The 20,187-nt window shown below is 36.7% G+C and overlaps 2 protein-coding genes across 6 annotated transcripts in view; one reads left to right on the forward strand and one right to left on the reverse strand.

The window, feature by feature from the left end:
* Positions 1–10,644, forward strand: part of SCRN3 (secernin 3) — a 34,627-nt gene extending 23,983 nt beyond the window's left edge. For 2 of the 3 annotated variants that reach the window (XM_040228195.1, XM_040228196.1), the window contains exon 9: positions 6,474–7,180. In XM_040228195.1, coding sequence (XP_040084129.1) covers positions 6,474–6,644 — 171 coding nt within the window. In that variant the 3' untranslated portion in view covers positions 6,645–7,180. Of the gene's footprint in view, positions 1–6,473 lie in introns of all 3 variants that reach the window. The other variant, XM_040228194.1, reaches the window with a different exon arrangement.
* A 1,108-nt stretch (positions 10,645–11,752) lies between these two features.
* GPR155 (G protein-coupled receptor 155) overlaps positions 11,753–20,187 on the reverse strand; it is a 40,341-nt gene continuing 31,906 nt past the window's right edge. For 2 of the 3 annotated variants that reach the window (XM_040228187.1, XM_040228186.1), the window contains 3 exons: positions 18,020–18,084; positions 16,665–16,802; positions 11,753–13,707 (listed from right to left, as the gene is read on the reverse strand). In XM_040228187.1, the coding sequence (XP_040084121.1) occupies positions 13,416–13,707; positions 16,665–16,802; positions 18,020–18,084 (495 nt within the window). In that variant the 3' untranslated portion in view covers positions 11,753–13,415. Of the gene's footprint in view, positions 16,186–16,664; positions 16,803–18,019; positions 18,085–20,187 lie in introns of all 3 variants that reach the window. The other variant, XM_040228188.1, reaches the window with a different exon arrangement.

Consider the following 20,187-nt stretch of genomic DNA (forward strand, 5'->3'; position numbering starts at 1 on the left):
TTATTCTCTTCACTTTCTGCCATTAGTGTGGTATCATCTACGTATCTGAGGTTGTGGATATTTCTCCCGGCAATCTTGATTCCAGCTTGTAATTCATCCAGAAGAGCATTTCTCATGATGTGCTCTTCGTGTAAGTTAAATAAACAGGGTGACAATGAACAGTCTTGTACTCCTTTCTCAATCCTGAACCAGTTACTTGTTCCATACAAGGTTCTAACTGTTGCTTCTTGACCGGCATACAGGTTTCTCAGTAGACAGGTAAGATGGTCTGGTATTCCTATCTCTTTAAAAGTTTTCCACAATTTGCTATGATCCACACAGTCAAAGGCTTTAACATAGTCAATGAAACAGAGGTAGATGTTTTTTCTGGAATTCCCTTGCTTTCTCTATGATCCAGCAGATGTTGGTAATTTGATCTCTGATTCCTCTGCCTTTTCTAAACCCAGCCTGCACATCTGGAAGTTCTTGGTTCACGTAATACTGAAGCTTAGCATGCAGGATTTTGACCATAACCTTAGTAGCACAGGAGATGGTGGTTTGAACATTCTTTAGTACTGCCTTTCCTTGGGACTTGGATTGACCTTTTCCAGTCCTGTGGCCATGGCTGGGTTTTCCAAATTTGCTGACATATTGAGTGAGAATTGGACTATAAAGAAAGCTGAGTGCCAAAGAACTGATGCTTTTGAACTGTGGTGTTGGAAAAGACTCTTGAGAGTCCCTTGGACAGCAAGGAGATCCAACCAGTCCATCCTAAAGGAAATCAGCCCTGAATATTCATTGGAAAGACTGATGCTGAAGCTGAGACTCCAATACTTTGGGCACCTGATGTGAAGAACTGACTCATTTGAAAAGACCCTGATGCTGAGAAAGATTGAAGGCAGGAGGAGAAGGGGACGACAGAGGATGAGATGGTTGGATGGCATCACCGAGTCAATGGACGTGACTTTGAGTAAACTCTGGGAGTTGGTGATGGACAGGGAGGCCTGGCGTGCTGCAGTCCATGGGGTCACAAAGAGTTGGACATGACTGAGCGATTGAACTGACTGACTGATTAAGTGTAGCATTTTCATAGCATTATTTTTTAGGATTTTAAATAGCTCTGCTGGAATTCCATCACCTCCACTAGCTTTATTGACAGCAGTGCTTCCTAAGGCCCACTTAGCTTCACACTCCAGAATGTCTGGCTCTGGGTGAGTGACCACACTGTCGTGGTTATCCGGGTCATGAAGATCTTTTTTGTACAGTTCCTCTGTGTATTCTTTCCATCTCTTCTTGGTCTCTTTTGCTTGTATTAGGTCTTTACCATTTCTGTCCTTTATTGTACCCATCTTTGGATGAAAGGTTCCTTTGATATTTCCAATTTTCTTGAAGAGATCTCTAGTCTTTCCACTTCTGTTGTTTTCCTCTGTTTCTTTGCATTGTTCATTCAAGAAGGCCTTCTTGTCTCTCCTTGCTATTCTCTGGTATTCTGCATTCAGTTGGCTGTATCTTTCCCTTTCTCCCTTCCTTTCACTTCTCTTCTTTCCTCGGCTATTTGTAAAACCTCCCCAGACAACCACTTTGCCTTCTTGCTTTTCTTTTTCTCTGGGATGGTTTTCTTTACTGCTTCCTGTACAGTGTTATGGACCTCTGTCCCTAGTTCTTCAGGGACTTTATTTACTAGATCTAATCCCCTGAATCTATTTTTCATCTCCACTGTATATTCACAGGGGATTTGATTTAAGTCATACATGGCTGGCCTAGTGGTTTTCCCCACTTTCTTTAGTTTAAGCCTGAATTTTGCCAAGAGAAGCTGATGATCTGAGCCACAGTCAGCTCCAGGTCTTGTTTTTGCTGACTGTATACAGCTTCTCCATCTTCGGCTACAAAGAATGTAATCAGTCTGATTTTGGTATTGACGTTTGGTGGTGTCCATGTGTAAAGTTGTTATCTTAGGTTGTTGACAAAGGGTATTTGCTATGACGAGTGTATACTCTTGGCAGAATTCTGTTAGGCTTTGCCTTTGTTTTGTACACAAACTTGTCTGTTACTCCAGGTATCTCCTGACTTCCCACTTTTAAATTCCAATCCTGTATGATGAATAGGACATCTTTTTTTAGTGTTAGTTCTAGGTCTTCTAGGTCTTTATAGAACTGATCAGCTCCTTCAGCATCAGTGGCTGGGGCATAGACTTGAATTATGTTAAATAGTTTGCCTTGGAAATGAACAGAGATCTTTCTGCTTCTTTCAGGGTTGCAGCTAAGTACTGCATTTCGGACTCTTGTTGATTATGAGGGCTATTGCATTTCTTCTATGGGATTCTTGCCCCAGCAGTAGATATAATGGTCATGTGAATTAAGTTCACCCATTTCCATCCATTTTTGTTCACTGATTTCTAATAAATCTGAAACTTGGAGAGTTTAAGTAGCTTACTTAGTGTATCTCATACCAAAAATTATAAGACTACTGGAGGGGAGTTAACCTTGTCTCTAAAATAATGTTCTTGATCATGTACGCTCAGATTACTTTTAACTGAAAGTGACCTGACATTCCATAGACTTAAAATAATAATTATAATGAGTTGAGTTTTTTACAAAATGATAAATGCTTATATAATACTTTTAAATATAAGTATTATAAAAGATTAAATATATCACACAAAATCTCATCTCCAAAAACAAGTAGATAAATATATTTTGAGGGGGACATAGATAGATGGAGAGACAATTCTATAATATCCATACGTCTTCAGCCTTCCTGTCCTCTTCCCTCTCTGCCCCAGAGATAAAAAAAAATAGATTAGAAGAAAATGGAAGGGTTACTAAAGGCTTTTCATAAAACTATCAACTGATTCCTTGCAATGAAGGAAAAAGTTGGCCATCTTATACCTTTTCTCACCTGCTTCTACTAGCTTTTGATTTTTATTGTCTTTAATTACTTTTACTTTGTCAAGGTATATATATTTACATTCTTTCTACATTAAATGCATTTTCTTCCCAGGTAATTTTTTTTTTCTTTTTTCTGTAGTATGTTTATATAGTTGTCATGCTTTTCTGTCTGCTCTCCCCTCCCCCCAACTTATGCTTAAAGCAGAGAGCTTTGTCCAGATCCTCTATTTGTTATATGTTCTTGACACTACCCTGGAGGAGGACACGGCAACCCACTCCAGTATTCTTGCCTGGAGAATCTCATGGACAGAGAAGCCTGGCAGGCTACCATCCATAGGGTTACAAAGAGTCGTACATGATTGAAGCGACTTAGCATGCACGCACGCTTGACACTATTTCTGCTTTTTCTAGGACCAATTTGTTTGACCTCTGACCTACAGTGTAAACACTTTCTTTGTACCCAAGTGGTATGGAGTGAGAGGCAAGTGTTTTGTTCTAGGAGCCTATTAAGTGCACTGATTCAGGCCCAGTTCCCTGGGTCAGAAGTGTCATTCCCTCCATGGGCTTGGCTCATCCTGACTGAGCACAGCGCTGTGAAAAATGATAAACCCTCTGGTTCTTCTTGCCTTGCTCAAGTTTCTCAGTGATGTGTTTCATGAATATCTGGTCTGGAGGGATTTTCCTTCACTCCTCCCTGAGCAGCCTCTGCACTGCTCTAATTTCTCACAATAGTTTTCAAGAGTTGTCAGTGCCCTTTTCCCCTTAAATACTGCTTGTGGGAGTGAGGTTTTTTTTTCTTTTTCTGTTTTGGGAGTCAGTTTTGTAGAATTACTACTAAATGCCTATTAAACTAAATAAAATTGCTTTTTGACATTTCTCAAGCAACATTGAAATAAAATTTAAAAGAAGTTACTATTTTAGAGTTTACTTCAGTTCAGTTCAGTTCAGTTCAGTCGCTCAGTCGTGTCTGACTCTGCGACCCCATGAATCGCAGCACGCCAGGCCTCCTTCTCCATCACTAACTCCCGGAGTTCACCCAAACTCATGTACATCGAATCGGTGATGCCATCCAGCCATCTCATCCTCTGTCGTCCCCTTCTCCTCCTGCCCCCAATCCCTCCCAGCATCAGGGTCTTTTCCAATGAGTCAACTCTTTGTATGAAGTGGCCAAAGTATTGGAGTTTCAGCCTCAACATCAGTCTTCCCAATGAACACCCAGGACTGATCTCCTTTAGAATGGACTGGTTGGAACTCCTTGCAGTCCAAGGGACTCTCAAGAGTCTTCTCCAACACCACAGTTCAAAAACATCAATTCTTCAGCGCTCAGCTTTCTTCACGGTCCAACTCTCACATCCATCATGACCACAGGAAAAAGCATAGCCTTGACTAGATGGACCTTTGTTGGCAAATTAATATCTCTGCTTTTGAATATGCTATCCAGGTTGGTCATAACTTTCCTTCCAAGGAGTAAGGTTCTTTTAATTTCATGGCTGCAGTCACCATCTGCAGTGATTTGGAGCCAAAAAAAAATAAAGTCAGCCACTGTTTCCCCATCTATTTCCCATGAAGTGATGGGACCAGAGGCCATGATCTTATTTTTCTGAACCTTGAGCTTTAAGCCAACTTTTTCACTCTCCTCTTTCACTTTCATCAAGAGGCGTTTTAGTTCCTCTTCACTTTCTTCCATAAGGGTGATGTAATCTGCATATTTGAGGTTATTGATATTTCTCCCAGCAATCTTGTTGCAGCTTGTGCTTCCTCCAGCCCAGCGTTTCTCATGATGTACTCTGCATATAAGTTAAATAAGCTGGGTGACAATATACAGCCTTAACATACTCCTTTTCCTATTTGGAACCAGTCTGTTGTTCCATGTCCAGTTCTAACTGTTGCTTTCGGACCTGCATATAGGTTTCTCAAGAAGCAGGTCAGATGGTCTGGTATTCCCATCTCTTGAAAAATTTTCTACAGTTTATTATGATCCACACAGTCAAAGGCTTTGGCATAATCAATAAAGCAGAAATAGATGTTTTTCTGGAACTCTCTTGCTTTTTCAATGATGCAGCAGATGTTGGCAATTTGATCTCTGGTTCCTCTGCCTTTTCTAAAACCAGCTGGTATTAAATATTGATTGACAACAAAGTAGTGGAAAGACAGTAGAATTTGAGGGAAGAAGTATCAAAGAGTTTGGTTGTGTAAATAACTACTTTTGTGTTTTAGGGAGAGTCTGTTCTACTGGTAGTTTGTTACCATTTCTTGATTACTAATGAAGTTGAAAATCTCATGTTTATTGGCCTTTGGTATTTCTTCTTAAATGATTGGCCTGTTATTTTCCTTAGCCTGTTTTTCAAGTGATTCTTGATTGTTTAGCTCTTTGCCCCAAAGAGGCGAAAAATATGTGAAGAACTTTGTTATGTAGCAAATTTTTAATCTCAGTTTATTTAACTTTTTTGTCAGACAAAAGTTTAAAATTTAGTCAAGTTAGTGTAAGGCATTTTGATTTCATGCTTCAAAATGTCTGCCTCACCTGAAAATAAATATAACCTCTGCATTTTCTTCTAGTATGTATGTGTACTGGAGAAGGAAATGGCAACCCACTCCAGTGTTCTTGCCTGGAGAATCCCAGGGACGGGGGCGCCTGGTGGGCTGCCGTCTATGGGGTTGCACAGTCGGACACTACTGAAGCGACTTAGCAGCAGCAGCAGCAGCAGCAGCATGTATGTGTATATTTGGAAAAAAAAAGTTCTTTATAAGGAATTTATTTTTGCAGGTGTTATGAAGTAGGGTTCTAACTTTTTCAAAGAGGTGACCAATTATTCTAATACCATTTATAAACAAAACACATTGTTTGTTCAGATGTAGAATGCAGAGTTTCTTCAGGGGAAAAAATTGCATACAATTTCATATTGAAGTACAGCTCAAAGTTAAGAATCATGATGGAGTTCTGCTCTATAATGGTTCAAATTTTTAAAATTATGCTCACTTTTTATAACTCTCATCCTATATACTTTTTATACCAGTACCTACCCTCTAACTGATGATGGTAATTCATTAATAACTTGAAATTGCTCCTTTCAGTAAGAATCATGACCTTTTTAACCCCCTGTTGAAACAAGGAATCATAGAGAAAATGTCTTTTCTTTTAGTTGTTTTTTCCCTTGAATGTTACTATTCTATTCCTTTGTTTAATCTGATAATACTGGTCTTAAAAATAGAAGATCCAAATTCACAAAAATAGCTCAGCCTGTTTTCAGCAGTCTTCCCCATTCACAATTAATATAAAAATTTCAATTGACCTATAATTTGTCTTTTATATTTCTTGCTTATGGACTAATACTACATATTTGTTATTGTCTTTTCTACTAAGAATAACTAATAGTTTGTGGTTAATAGATTAACTCAAACTAGAACAATGATTTTTCCCAAAGAATTTCATTCCTTCTTTGTCTAAAGAATAGAAGGGGACCTGAACCAGAAACTGAAACCAGAATGAACAGACCTTGTCTGTAGAGGTGATTTGGAACTTGGTTAGACTTGTGTGTGTGTGTGTGCATTCACATGCACATATGTGTCTGTGTATTTACTTATTTTTATTTTTCAATTGTTCAGGAAAAAGCCAAAACAATGTTGGACAACATGAGCAAACTGGAGAAAGAACTGTTCAAAGAGATGGAATCAGTCCTTCAAAACAAGCATCTTCATGTGGATAAAATTGTTAATCCTTTTCATCAGTGTACAGAAGATGAAATTAGAATTTATAAGTCAAATGTTAGTTCTTAGTGATCACATAAATGGTCAGCAATCATCCTCAAAGTTAGAATCTATTACTTTGGTAAATAATATAAACTTAGTTTGAGCAGATCTGACTATTCTTTAATAGCATTCAAGTGATAGCATGGCTATTAAAACTATATATAGCTTTGATGAAATATTGAGAAAGGAAATAAGATTGGAATTGGACATATAGATCATGGTGTTGCTTCAGGTATTGACGTATACATTTTGTTAGCCATGATATCTTAAAAAAAAAATCACAATAAGGAAATGTCCAATTCTGCATAAAGCATGAAACATTAAAATAATGTATGCATTTATTTATTATAATTATATATTGTCCTCAATTTTCTCAGTTACAGTAAGAAAGCAAATTTTTCTTTTTAATGGAAAATATTGTCTCAATTAATAAATTTTTTGTGCTTTAGGCAAGTATTAGCCAGCTCTAGCAAAATTTTCTAGATTTACATTGTTTTATTAGTGTTTTAATTATGCAAATTTTTTATTAAACTCAAACATGCTCTTTGTCAAGACTTAGCTGACCAGTGAGCGTTTAGCTCTAATTATCTAGCATTCTTTCACCCATGCTCCTTACTTAGAGCTTTTCTGGGAGATCAGGACATGAAATAAGCCAAGACCCTAGGAGATACTGTTTTGGTGTCTCAAATCTCTCATCCTTTACTTCTGTTCATTCAAGAAAAACAGGAATGGGATCAGTTCAGTTCAGTTCAGTTGCTCAGTTGTGTCCGACTCTTTGCGACCCCATGAGCCACAGCACGCCAGGCCTCCCTGTCTATCACCAACTCCCGGAGTTTACTCAAACTCATGTCCATTGAGTCAGTGATGCCATCTAACAATCTCATCCTCTGTCGTCCCCTTCTCCTCCTGCCTTCAATCTTTCCCAACATCAGGGTCTTTTCAAATGAGTCAGCTCTTTGCATCAAGTGGCCAAAATACTGAAGTTTCAGCTTTAACATCAGTCCTTCCAATGAACACCCAGGACCAATTTCCCTTAGGATGGACTGGTTGGATCTCCTTGCAGTCCAAGGGACTCTCAAGAGTCTTCTCTAACACCACAGTTCAAAAGCATCAATTCTTCTGTGTTCAGCCCTCTTTATAGTCCAACTCTCACATCCATACATGGCCACAGGATAAACCATAGCCTTGACTAGACGGACCTTTGTTGACAAAGTAATGTCTCTGCTTTTTAATATGCTGTCTAGATTGGTCATAACTTTCCTTCCAAGGAGTGGGATAGTGGTGATGAAATAGAAATATTAGCATATTATAAACATTAAAATGCTATAATGTATAATGTGTTATGAGCATTATATATGAGTAATAGTATCTGCCCCCAATTATAAAACTTTGTTAAGTTTACACAGAGATTACCAAGAAAGACTCAAAGTTGCAAATATAAACAAAAGAAAAATCCAGCTCAAAATGACATGGTATTTATTGTTTCTAGAAATTTCTATTTTAGGTATTTGATTACACTGTCATATTTATTGGTCACTAGCTCAGATGTAAAGAATCTGCCTGCAATGTGGAAGACCTGGGTTCAATCCCTGGGTTGGGAGGATCCCCTGGAGAAGGGAGTGAATGGCTACCCACTCCAGTATTCTTGCCTGGAGTATTCCATGGACAGATGAGCCTGGAGGTCTACAGTCCATAGGGTTGCAAAGAGTCAGATATGAATGAAGCAACTTAGCATGCACACACATCATTGCAATTAGGATTGTTATTAAAATACTGGGTTACTATTATTGCTAAAGAGTGCTCAGAAATTGTTTTAAATTTTCTCTTAAAAATCATCATCTGACAGCTTTTGTCTCACATAGGGCTTCCATTACAAAAGAAAACTTTATCAAGTACTCAGTTAATTCTGGTTTGTCTTACATATAGTTCAGGGATAGGTTCTTAAATCATGAAGCACCTTAGCCAACCCCATGTGCCCCCTCTCTCTTTTTTAATATATGAGGAATCTAAAGGTAAGCAGTTCAGTGATTTATTGAGGCACAGAAATGTGAGTCTTATTTCTCTCTCTAGGGCCTGCATGTTTTCACTTTCTCCTTTGAACCATGCTAGACCAAACTAGCACCAGGCTCTTACCTGGACCACTGCAGTTAAGTTCTTCTACACCCATTTGTGCTCTTTATCTTTAGCCATGTGGGTCACTGCAGCCGAAATGACCTATTAAAATTTTAAATCTGACCATGAATTTCCCTCCGAATTAAAACATTATTTTTAGAGCAGTTTTGGTTTAAAGCAAAATTGAGCAGAAGGTACAGAGTTGTCACGTACCCCTATTCCTCTACCCTCCCCTCCACCACCAACATGTCACACCAGAGTGCTACGTTTGTTATAATTGATGAACCTACATTGACACATCATTATCACCCCCAAATCCAGAGTTTACATTAGGGTTCAGTCATTGTACATCCTGTGGGTTTGGACAAATGTATAATGACATGTATCTACAATTATACTATCATACAGAACAGTTGCATTGCTCTCTCCTCTGTGCTTCACCTATTTATCCCTCTCTTCCTCTAACCCCTGGCAGCCACTCACTTTTTATTGTCTCCACAGTTTTGGCTTTTCCAGAGTATTATATAAGTGAAATTCTACAGTATATAGCCTTTTCAGATTGTCTCTATAACTTAGTAATATAAGTTTCCTCTATGTCTTTTCATGGCTTGATAGCTCATTTTTCTTTAGTGAGGAATAATATTCCATTGTCTGGTTATCATGGTTGCTGACATCCACTACTGAAGGGCATCTTGGTTGCTTCTATGTTTTGGCAATTATAAATAGAGCTACTGTAAACATCTGTATGCTGGTTTTTGTGTAGACATGTTTTCAACTCATTGGAGTAGGTACCCAGGAACATGAGTGTTGGATATCATGGTAAGAGTATGTTAGTTTTATAAGAAACTGCCAAACTGTCTTCTAAAGTGATTACTGTACCACTTTGCTTTCCTACTGGCAATGAATAAGAGTTCCTATTGTTCCACATCCTTGCCAACATTTGATGTTGTCAGTGTCCTGGATTTGGGCCATTCTAATAGGTGAGTCTGAGTGAACTCGGAGTTGGTGATGGACAGGGAGGCCTGGCCTGCTGCGATTCATGGGGTCGCAAAGAGTCGGACACGACTGAGCGACTGAACTGAACTGAAGTGAATAGGTATGTAGTAGTATCTCATTGTTTTAATTTGTATTTCCCTAATGACATATGATGCAAAGCATCTTTTAATATGCTTATTTGCCATCTCTGTATCTTCTTTGGTGAGATATCTGTTCAGATCTTCTGCTCATTTTTAGAAATCAAGTTGTTAATTTTCTTACTGAATCTAAAACTCTTAAAACAGTCACTGAGACAAGTCCCAGTCCTTACCAGCTATCAACAAGATTCTGCTCCTGTCTATCTTATTTATGCTTTTGTCATGTTTTTTTTTTTTTTTTTAAGTTTCTATTCTGCTCTTTCAGTTCCGTGAATGTGCCCAGTTCCCTCATCATGACTACACCCTCTGCCTGCATCATTCATTTCATGTGCTCTTTAAGAGAGAGTTCTGCTGAAACATGACTTCTTTAGGGAAGTTTTCCCCACACAAGGTTCAGTCTCTTGATCCACACTTTCAGAGCCACATGAGAGCCTCATCACAAGTGTAATTAAAGGTTTAACACCTCTCTCTCTCACAGCAGAATAGAAGCCTGATGAGGATAGGAACCACATTTTCCCCCACTGTTGTGTACTTGGTATTCAACATTATGTCTGGCACAAGGTACATGCTCAATAAACATCTGTTAAATTAACATTTGAGGACTGATGGAAAAAATTTACACAGTCCTCTTCTCTGCTTGTAAAGTTGAGAATGTTAGCTAGACAATCTGTATAACTTGGAAGATAAGATAGCCTTTTATTAAGGTTGATGTCAATCTGTTCCCTTTTTCCATAATCAAAATAGGAATAACTCCCCAAATAAAGACAAGAATTATTACATTAGTGTTTATAAAATAGCCAATTAATTTATAAAACATTTTGGGAGACTTTATAAATCTTAAATGGTATTTGGGCTTTGGTCCTTGAGTGGGTAATTAATGCCTTGTGGTATATTTTAGAAAATTTAAGGTTTTCTTCAATTTCATGGGTTTCTTAAGAGTAAAAAATACAGTAGCTCAAATTAAGTATTTTTTTGGTCAGTCCTTAAATGATGTGGTTTATTATTTACCATTACATAATAAAGCAAGGGAATAATCTAATAAACTGAGTATTTTAGAGCAAGCTAGTTTGATCTTTGATGAAAACATCAATTTATATATTAATTTTTAATGAAAATATTTACCCTAGAAATAATTATGCCACCTAGAATTTTGGAAATCTAGTTCCTTTTGTAATTTTGCTTTAAAACAGGTTTTGTGGAGTGAATGTTTTCTCTTTTTGATTGATTTTAGGCTTTTATCATAATAATTAGAGAAATTTATCATCCTGTCTTTTTCTGAAAAACAGTGATATTTCTGATCCTGTTTCCAACCATAACTCAATCACTTGACCATCTAGTTTAGTGATCTAAAGTAATTTAATATTATACATGATATGAGGTATGATGGGGCAAAACTAAGCTGTATTCTGCTGCATAGCAAATGTGACATAATACTTTTACATTATTTTTGTGCTTTTAGAAATTTACTGATCATTAATTACTATTCTTAAAATGCCAAGCGCATTTAACCTTATTCTAAAAAATACTGAAATTTAAACACAAGTTTGGCATGGAATTACACATTGATAACAAAGAAAAGAACTGATCATGCTGAAGATTAGTATAAAAGTGGCAGCTTTTAATCAAAATTGTATTGGATAATTTTTTCAGCTGTGACCCTACATAGTAAAAATTATGAAATATGTGAGGATGTTAATGCCATACTGACTCATGAATAAAAGGTGCTTACCGAGTGCATACTTGGGCAAGGTCCTGTGCACAGGTCCCATAGGGTCATAAAGGGTAGTCAGTCTCAGGAGATCCACTTAAGGAAACACTGAGAATCTATAGAAAAGACCTCTCTGATGGCTTCTGCACTATTTGGATTACTCAAAGAAAAGACACTGGCAATGCAAGTTAAAATAGGTATTTTATTGAGAAACTTGCTCTGTCAGTGAGCAAGTAAAAGTTACAAATATTTTTATTTAATAAAACTAGCATATCCTTAATTCTAAAAACATCTCTTAAAAACTTCCATTATCTGAAACTGCAGATCTTTCCGAGTCAGGGTTTTCTTTTAGTGCTTCCATGGAAAAAGACGCTTCCAATTCCCTTCATGCAAATAACATGTGTAATATGACTTGTTCACAAGCAAAACAAATTCCCCACTTGAGTTTGTGTTGCTTGCATGCATATGAATTAGTATCTTTATTGCTATAACTATAAGTCTCCTGGTACAGCAATGAGGCTTTATGCTTACTCCTGAGCATTCTGAGAGTTATTATGTGGTCATTAAAAAAAAAAGTTATATAGCAAGACAGTTCTGCTGAAAACCCCATTCCCTTATTAAACTTAAAATTGGTATAGATTAATACTACACATTAATGTGTAATTAACTTATTAAATAACCTAGGCTTCCATGCAGGTTTTTTTTTTTTTTTTTTTTGGTTACATTTTGTTGCATTAAAAGGGCAGTGATTTAACCCTATAAATTATTTTCTAAATGGCCTTTACATATGACACCAAAAAGTATGAGACAAATAAATATTTGAAACAGTTTTCAATAAGTTAAACCAGTACTGACACCTAACAAGTAGAGGTTCAAAGGTCATGCGAATAGGTGTCTCTTTAATTGACTGAAGGTAAAGCTTATCTGAGGGCAACATTTAATAATTTTCAAATGTATAAATTTTTATACATGGATATTTAAAACTAAATTGTATATGTAACAGTAGGATGTTAGGTAAAGAATTCTAAAATTTTGACTTGAATTACATAGTTTCTCTTCTTTTTAACTGCAGGGAAAAGGTATAGGGTTATCCTTCTGCTCTGAGACATTTTGTGCAAACACCAGAAATGACATATCACATGGCAATAATTTTGTTGGCAAATTTAAATGCATCTGCTCAAATTATTATTTTTAGTACAAAAGTTAAAGATTAGACTATACTTCAGTTGATGGATTTTAGAGATAATAATATTTATGGAGGTTTTTATTCCCCTCCTAATGGCACAGATTACTATTTTGGATAGCAAAGCAAGAGAAGATGAACCTTAAAAAAAAAGTGCTTCTAGTTTTTAATGAGTACTATTTGTCGAGGAAAGGGGAAAAATAGAAGAAGAAGGCCTCTCATTACAATCATTAAACTTCTTTTTTTAGGAAATGCTATCAATAAGTGCAAAGTGGTCATAATTTAAGGACCAAATCCCCCCAGCAGCACACCTGCCAAATTTGGCAATGTAAAAGAATAGTAAATTGGATGTTGACATTGAAATTACAGCACACAGTTGGAGGAAGCAATGTTTTAAAATGTTGACATAATTATAGTAATTACTATATTCATTATCAGAACTTTAAATTTTGATTTGGTTCTCTTTTTTCTAAGTCAGTTTTCTGTGTGTTACACATACACACAAAATCACAGAATATTAGCATGGAGTGGGAACATGTCAAATTTTACAGAAGAGGCAACCGAGGCTCAGAAACATGGTGATTTGCCAAAGGTCCCACAGCTAATAAGTAACAGATCTGAGGCTAGAATATGACTCCATGTGGGCTTGTCTCCTGGATAACTTAGGTCTTAGGGGAGAGGAATGAATGCTCAATTTCTTTATATCTTTCCTGCTGGGGAATGTCTGCATTAATAGTGGGAGGCCTCTGTTTAGGACTGTTTTGAAGAAATCTATAAAACAAGTACTCATCCCGAAATTCATATTCATTGGTGATATGCTGGATGACTCCCCCTTGCACCAGTCTATCTCCATATATCACAGCTTCACCACGGTCAGAGGCAAGGCCAACTTCAATGAGCCAGTTCACCAAGTCACAGCCACAGAAGGTCCCGGCAGAAGTCCTTGCACCACACCTGTATGTCAAAGGAATGATTCACCCATGTGTTCTGTAAATCTGGTATCAGAACTGCATGATGGAAGACAAGCAAGGAAAAACAGGAGACAGGGAAAGACAGCATGATAGTTAAGAGGTGACAGGAATGAAACTATGCTGAATATAAAGGGTTTTGTTAAATCACCTAACTCTAGAAAGGTCTACTGGACGAAAACAAAATATGCCAATAATGCTTGTGAAAACAGAAACATTTAAAATAATGACTTAGATAATGTAACTGCATCAGCAGAGAAATATTCTTTTTATAGTAGGTAGTCTTTTATGATAAGTTCTGTAGACCTATTACATACTTTATAAGTTATACTCTTAGTTAAAACACATAATTGTTTCAGGAACATTAATATTTTTGCAAGCTCTTAAGAAGTGACAATTTTTACTAAGTTATTCAAATCAAACCTTAATATTTTCTGCTTATCACAGTGCCCACAAATAGCCTTTCTTCATGTCCTGAGCAAGATAACCTTATTGATATGATAGGAATTTGTTGCCTTATGGAGCAAGGAAAGGCTAAGTGAGATCTGTCTTGCTGTAAGATTTTTTTCATAGTTGTTGAGTCTACTCCCACACTGTACATTTCATCCCTGTGATTCATTGATTTTGCAACTGGGAGTCTGTACTTCTTAATCTCCCTCACCTACTTCTTTCTTCCCCTCACCCTTCTCCCTTCTGGCAGCCACTTGTTTGTTGTCTGTATCTATGACTCTCTTGTTTTGTAATGCTTGCTCATTTGTTTTTTTAGTTTCCACATATAAGTGAAATCAAACAGTATTTATCTTTCTCTGTCTGACTTATTTCACTTTGCATAAGGCCCTCCATATTGTTCATCCATGTTGTCACAATGGCAAGATTTCATTCTTCTTTTGTGGCTGGGGTATATTCTATTGTGTATATGTGTATACACTATATATATTCACACACACACAATATCTTCTTTATCAATTCTACTGAGGGACACAGGTTGGTTTGTTGTTTTTTTTTTAATATCTTGGCTATTGTAAATAATACAGCAGTGGACAAAGGAGTGCACATTCCTTTTCTAATTAGTGTTTTTAATTTTGGGGGGTAAATACACAGAAGTGGAATTGCTGGATCATATGGCAGTTCTACTTTTAATTTTTGGAGGAATTTCCATAAGATTCCTCAGATATTTTTAATTTTTTAATTATAAACCTACTTCTTAATTATTTAAAATTTGTCTTCCTAATACAAATACAGGGGTGTCTCAGGTATGAAAAAATAAACAAGGGGAAAAGAAATGTAAGAAAACCAATTAAGTGAATTCTGTTCATTTTTATACAAATAAGTGATAGACAACATGAATCTGTCCACAAGCATTAGTCAAGCTGTAAAACCTAAAGTGCTTGACAATAGGAAACAGTGGCAATCAAGATGAAATGAGAAACAGGTGACAAAAAATTTTAAAACATTTAATCACAAATATAAATTAGCATTTCATATAAAAATTAAAAAGTTAATACACATGAAAAAATTTCTCAAGTACATAAATACTATTGTAACATCAGTATTTTACTTAGTAATAGGATAACTTAATTTATGCTTTGCAACGACAAACATCACTTTGAACAAAAGCCTGAATGTTACATCCCAAGTCTGAGCCTTCTTCCTGCTTGTTGATTTTGAATGTATAGCCCTACCCTTCTAATCCAGACACCAACTGATTCATATTTGCTTCTGATGGGCTGATCAGGCAGCTACAACTACAGTCTAGGAAGTTGTGCAGAGTGACAGAGGATCAGCCACTATGCAGGACTGGAGCCAGCCTGTGCCCGTTCACCATCTGGGACGGAGGCAGCCTGGCAGCCCTGCAAATGGCAAGAGCTATGCTTCCTAACAGTCAGTAGTCAGAGTGGGCCTGGTGGAGCTAACACAGAGTTCCCTCTCTTAATTTGAAAAAGCAATTTTAAATTGTTGAAACTATCCATAGATCGTACTTTGAAATCATTGTGTTTGGCCCTTTAAGGGTGGGAAACTAATCTTTCTTCATAGCTTACCATTCCTAGAAACTAGACTAGGCCCATTACATAGATTTTGTTATCTAATGCAAACAACCTCCAAGATATTTTAAAGAAGAGGCGAATTAAGGTTTGGAGAATTGAACTTGCCCAATGTCACACAGCTAGTAATCTCCCACAAAGTGACAGACCCAGGGATTGAGTTCTAGAGTTGGTCTCCACCCAGTGAATCCCCTTTCTACCAGCTGAATGAGGATACCTACTGGTTATAATGAAATATAGCGGCATAATATATGTAAATAAATTATCCTGAATGGTAATTTTCGTAGATTTTCAATTTTTCAGTTACAGAAATAAAAGTATTTGCTTCTTTATATCATGTTCTGTTCTTTTCCTGTTTTTCTACAACCAAATATATTGGCACTAGAACATTTGTTTATTCTTTCCTGCTGTATACACCATGCCTGAGGATTAGAAGACTAAATATGATGTCAAAGACTAAAGATTAGGACTTGAGGTGAAAAAATAAGCAGCAGAATTAATTAAAAGCCAGAAATTTCACTTTACTTTCTTGATAATATCATTAGTAATATGAAATAGCATATTACTAGCATATCCTTAGGAGATAGGGAATATAAAATCACTTCTAAATACAATGTATCTCAAAGTTTCATGAGAGAGATTAATGGCCAGCATGAACTGAATGTTAATATTCTGCTATATTTTGGTTCATTCTAAAGTTTTCATATTTTATGTGGAAATCATAAGTTAAGTGGCATTTAAAAATATAAAAATTAAACTATAAACTGACCTGTAGCTATTTTAACTTTTATGTGTATATGTGTTATTGAAAAATAACAAAGTTAGTTACAAGCATGTTAGTTAGCCTATCACAAACCAAAATTAGTCATCTAAAATATAATTATGTAGAACCTGTACTTACCTTCTTTCCTTCACAATGTTTTGGATACAGAGGTCACGGTGATAATGGATAAATTGTTGACAGGTCATTTTTATTTCCTCAGGAACAGAAGAATCCTTGTTTTCTGCTGTTTCTTTGCTGTTCCATAGGAATTCAAGTCTGAAAACCAAACATTTTAGGATGAAATTTTTTAGGAAAGGAAAGCCCTGAGAGAGCTCCTTCTGGCTTATCACCCCGTCAATATGGCTGTTCCAAAGCTATCATTCACCACAGCTGTCATTTACAACACCCAGACATCCCTAGTCTCTGAAGCAGAAATATATTTAACCTGCATTTGGTTTCCTGTTCAGAGCAGGCTTGGGCAGAAGACTTGAACATTTTATAAACCCTCTAGACATGTTTGAACTATTTCAGGATCTACCAAAAAATGAAGTTCCTTATTCTACATTCTGTAGTTTTAAAATACAAAAATAATATACAGCAATCAAGCATTTTAATTACCCAGTATCAGTACTAGAGAGACAAATACTGGGATATAAAGAACAATTCTCTTTTGCCAACCCAGACAGCAGATCTGTTGACTCTTTTAAATGATCAACATTATGAAGCTAATAACTAAGTGCAGTGACTTTCCTATTACGCCTTTCTTCTTTCTTCAAAGGATTGTGACCAACCCTAGCAACTACATTTCAATAATGATGATGGAAAAAAGGAGAAGAAAGAACAGGAACCATTTACTGGGCACTTTTATATATCCTATAAGATAAATTCCACTAGCACTTCTAGTTTCTACTAATTTTGACTTTGAAAACAAACAAGGAAGTACAAGAATTTTCCCCCCACCCCCACTTCCTCCTACCACCAAAGTGAAGTGTTCCCACTTCATTATTTTTCACAAAGAAATTCCTGACCTGAATTCAAAGAAACTCTTCACCAAGCCAGTTTTAAAAAAATGAAATTCAAAAAGAAGAAAACTTGAGTTTTCTATAAATTGTCAGTATGATAGAAAAATCCTGTTGTCAAAGGAAAAAGACAACCAAATATAGACCTTTGGGGGCATACTGCTTCTTATCTCCATTTGCAAATACATTTTCAAGTTTCATTTTATATAGTTAATGGTATAGACAGAAGTCAGTTTTCATCAATTCCTATTAAAATGCAAATTACAATGTTGGATTATTGACAGCGCTTCTGACATTTTCCGTGCAGTTATATATAACAAATATGTGAATCAACAGAAAACCTTTCTATGGTGCTTAGGTTAACCATTCTGTAGTCTCCTAGCAGTTTCTAAAGGCTTAAAAATATAAGTATCTTAATAGAATGGCTTTGTCATTACCTTTATAGTTATAGCTTTATTTCAAAACTAAAATTACCTTCTTTTGAAAGGTAGGATGATTAAATGTTTGTCCAATCCAAAGATGCCAAAGGAAATAAACCCCTATGGAAGAAAAAAAAAGGTTATTATTTTATGAGCTCTACAATAAAAGTTTAAGACAGAAATGAAAAATTTAGTGCTTGGGGAAGTGAACCTCTGGTGATTAGAGCAACATTTTAAAAAGAACACACAGGCAGACTCAAAGTTCAGTGCCTGATGGCAGGTACAGTTGACACTCTGTATCCACAGGTTCTGCATCTATGGATTCAACCTACTGTGGGTCAAAAATATTTGGGGAAAAAGTTCCATAAAGTTCAAGAGAGCAAAAGTTGAATTTGCTGTGTACTGACAGCTATTTTGTAGAAGGAAACGGCAACCCACTCCAGTACTCTTGCCTGGAGAATCCCACGGATGGAGGAGCCTGGCAGGCTACAGTCAGACATGACTGAGCAATTTACATAGCAATTACATTGTATTAGGTGTTATAAGTAACTTAGAGATGATTTAAAGTAAACGGGAGGATGTACATAGGTTATATGCAAATACAATGCCATTTTATATAAGGGACTTGTGCATCCATGGATTTTGGTAACTAAGAGTGTGTCCTGGTGCCAATCCCCCTTGGATACTGAGGGATGGTTTTATGGTATTTGGCTGCTTCTTCCCAATCATCTTTTCTGCTAATTATGATGGGTGATATGAGTGCTGAGCACCCACACTAGCAAGCTAGCTTACTGGAGAAAAATGAAAACATTTAAGGGCTATGTATCTTTTTGCCCCCTTTCTGAAAAGAAAAGAAAATATCTCCCATTACGCTTAAGTACTTCTTTATTATTTTTCTGTTAAAACTTCAGAGACAATAGAATTAACAAGTGCTATAGTGTCTGATTAAAATGAAGTAACTGAACAAAATTTATGTGAAATGAAATTGGCTACTGCTTAGGGAAAGAGTTTGAAGAATCTGGGCATAATGAGGCAAACTAGCACCAGATATTAGCTACACAGCAAGACGATCAGGATTGCCTGGGAAGATGGGAGGCTGGGAACTGCCATCTGTCAGGCACAGCAGGGGAAGGATCTTCGTGCAGGTTGGCGTGGGTGAAATGGAGAATGCAGTGACATGAAGAATCTGTCTGTCTTCACTTCACATTATAAACGACCAGAAAGGAATGATCTTACTACCACACCTCCTCAGGAGGAAAATGGAATGGGAGCAGGCTTTGTATCTCTCTCCCTTCTTTGAAGCACTTCAGCCATAAGCTGTGGGGGCTGTAACATTCCTGGCGTTAGCTTCCGTTTGTGAAGCTCTGTGAGTCCCAGTCCTGGAATGGCTTAGCTTGGAGTGGGCTTTCTGCTTTCTGAATGCAAGATACTGAGTAAGACTATGATTTTTCAACCTAGTATTTTATAGTTCAGATTGTAAACAGTATCACAAAGTGAGGTGGACATCAAGGAGTCCTTGGCATGCTCATGTCTGACTGTAATAAATGGATAGGTCACTCGTCTGTCTAAATATAAATGTTATATACTAATACATGTTAACTAAGTCATATGGCCAGTTATTTCAGGTTTAATAAGCAAACCCAGTGATTTCAAGTACTGTATTTTTTCAACCTGATACTTAATCTGGGGACTAATATTCTCTAATTAAAAAGCAAGGGATTGAAGTGGAATAAAATTTTCTAATCTTCACATAAAGATATTTTCCCAGTATGCAAAATATCATTTATTCTTTTTAAAATATTTACTTATTTATTTATATTTGGTTGCTCTGGGTCTTCTTTGCTACGCAGAGGCTTTCTCTGATTGTGGTGAGTGGGGGCTACTCTGTAGTTGCAGTTCTAGGGCTTCTCATTGCAGTGGTTTTTCTTCTTGCAGAGCCCAAGCTCTAGGGCATGTGGGCTTAGCTGCCCTGATGTATGTGGGATCTTCCCAGACCAGGGATCAAACCTGTGTCCCCTGCATTGGCAGGCAGATTCTCAACCACTTCACCACCAAGGACACCTTCATTTATTCTTAAATCTTCAATGGAATTTTAATTTCTAATTTTTAAACTGGGGGCTAAAAGTCTACTTCGTAGATATTATTGTGATGTTTAAATGAAATAATTAATGTAAAATGCTTAAAATGTTTGGCCTGTGGTACACTCTGAGGGAATTCTATCTA

The sequence above is a fragment of the Oryx dammah genome, unplaced genomic scaffold (genome assembly GCF_014754425.2).
Source record: "Oryx dammah isolate SB20612 unplaced genomic scaffold, SCBI_Odam_1.1 HiC_scaffold_27, whole genome shotgun sequence".
Taxonomy (NCBI): domain Eukaryota; kingdom Metazoa; phylum Chordata; class Mammalia; order Artiodactyla; family Bovidae; genus Oryx; species Oryx dammah.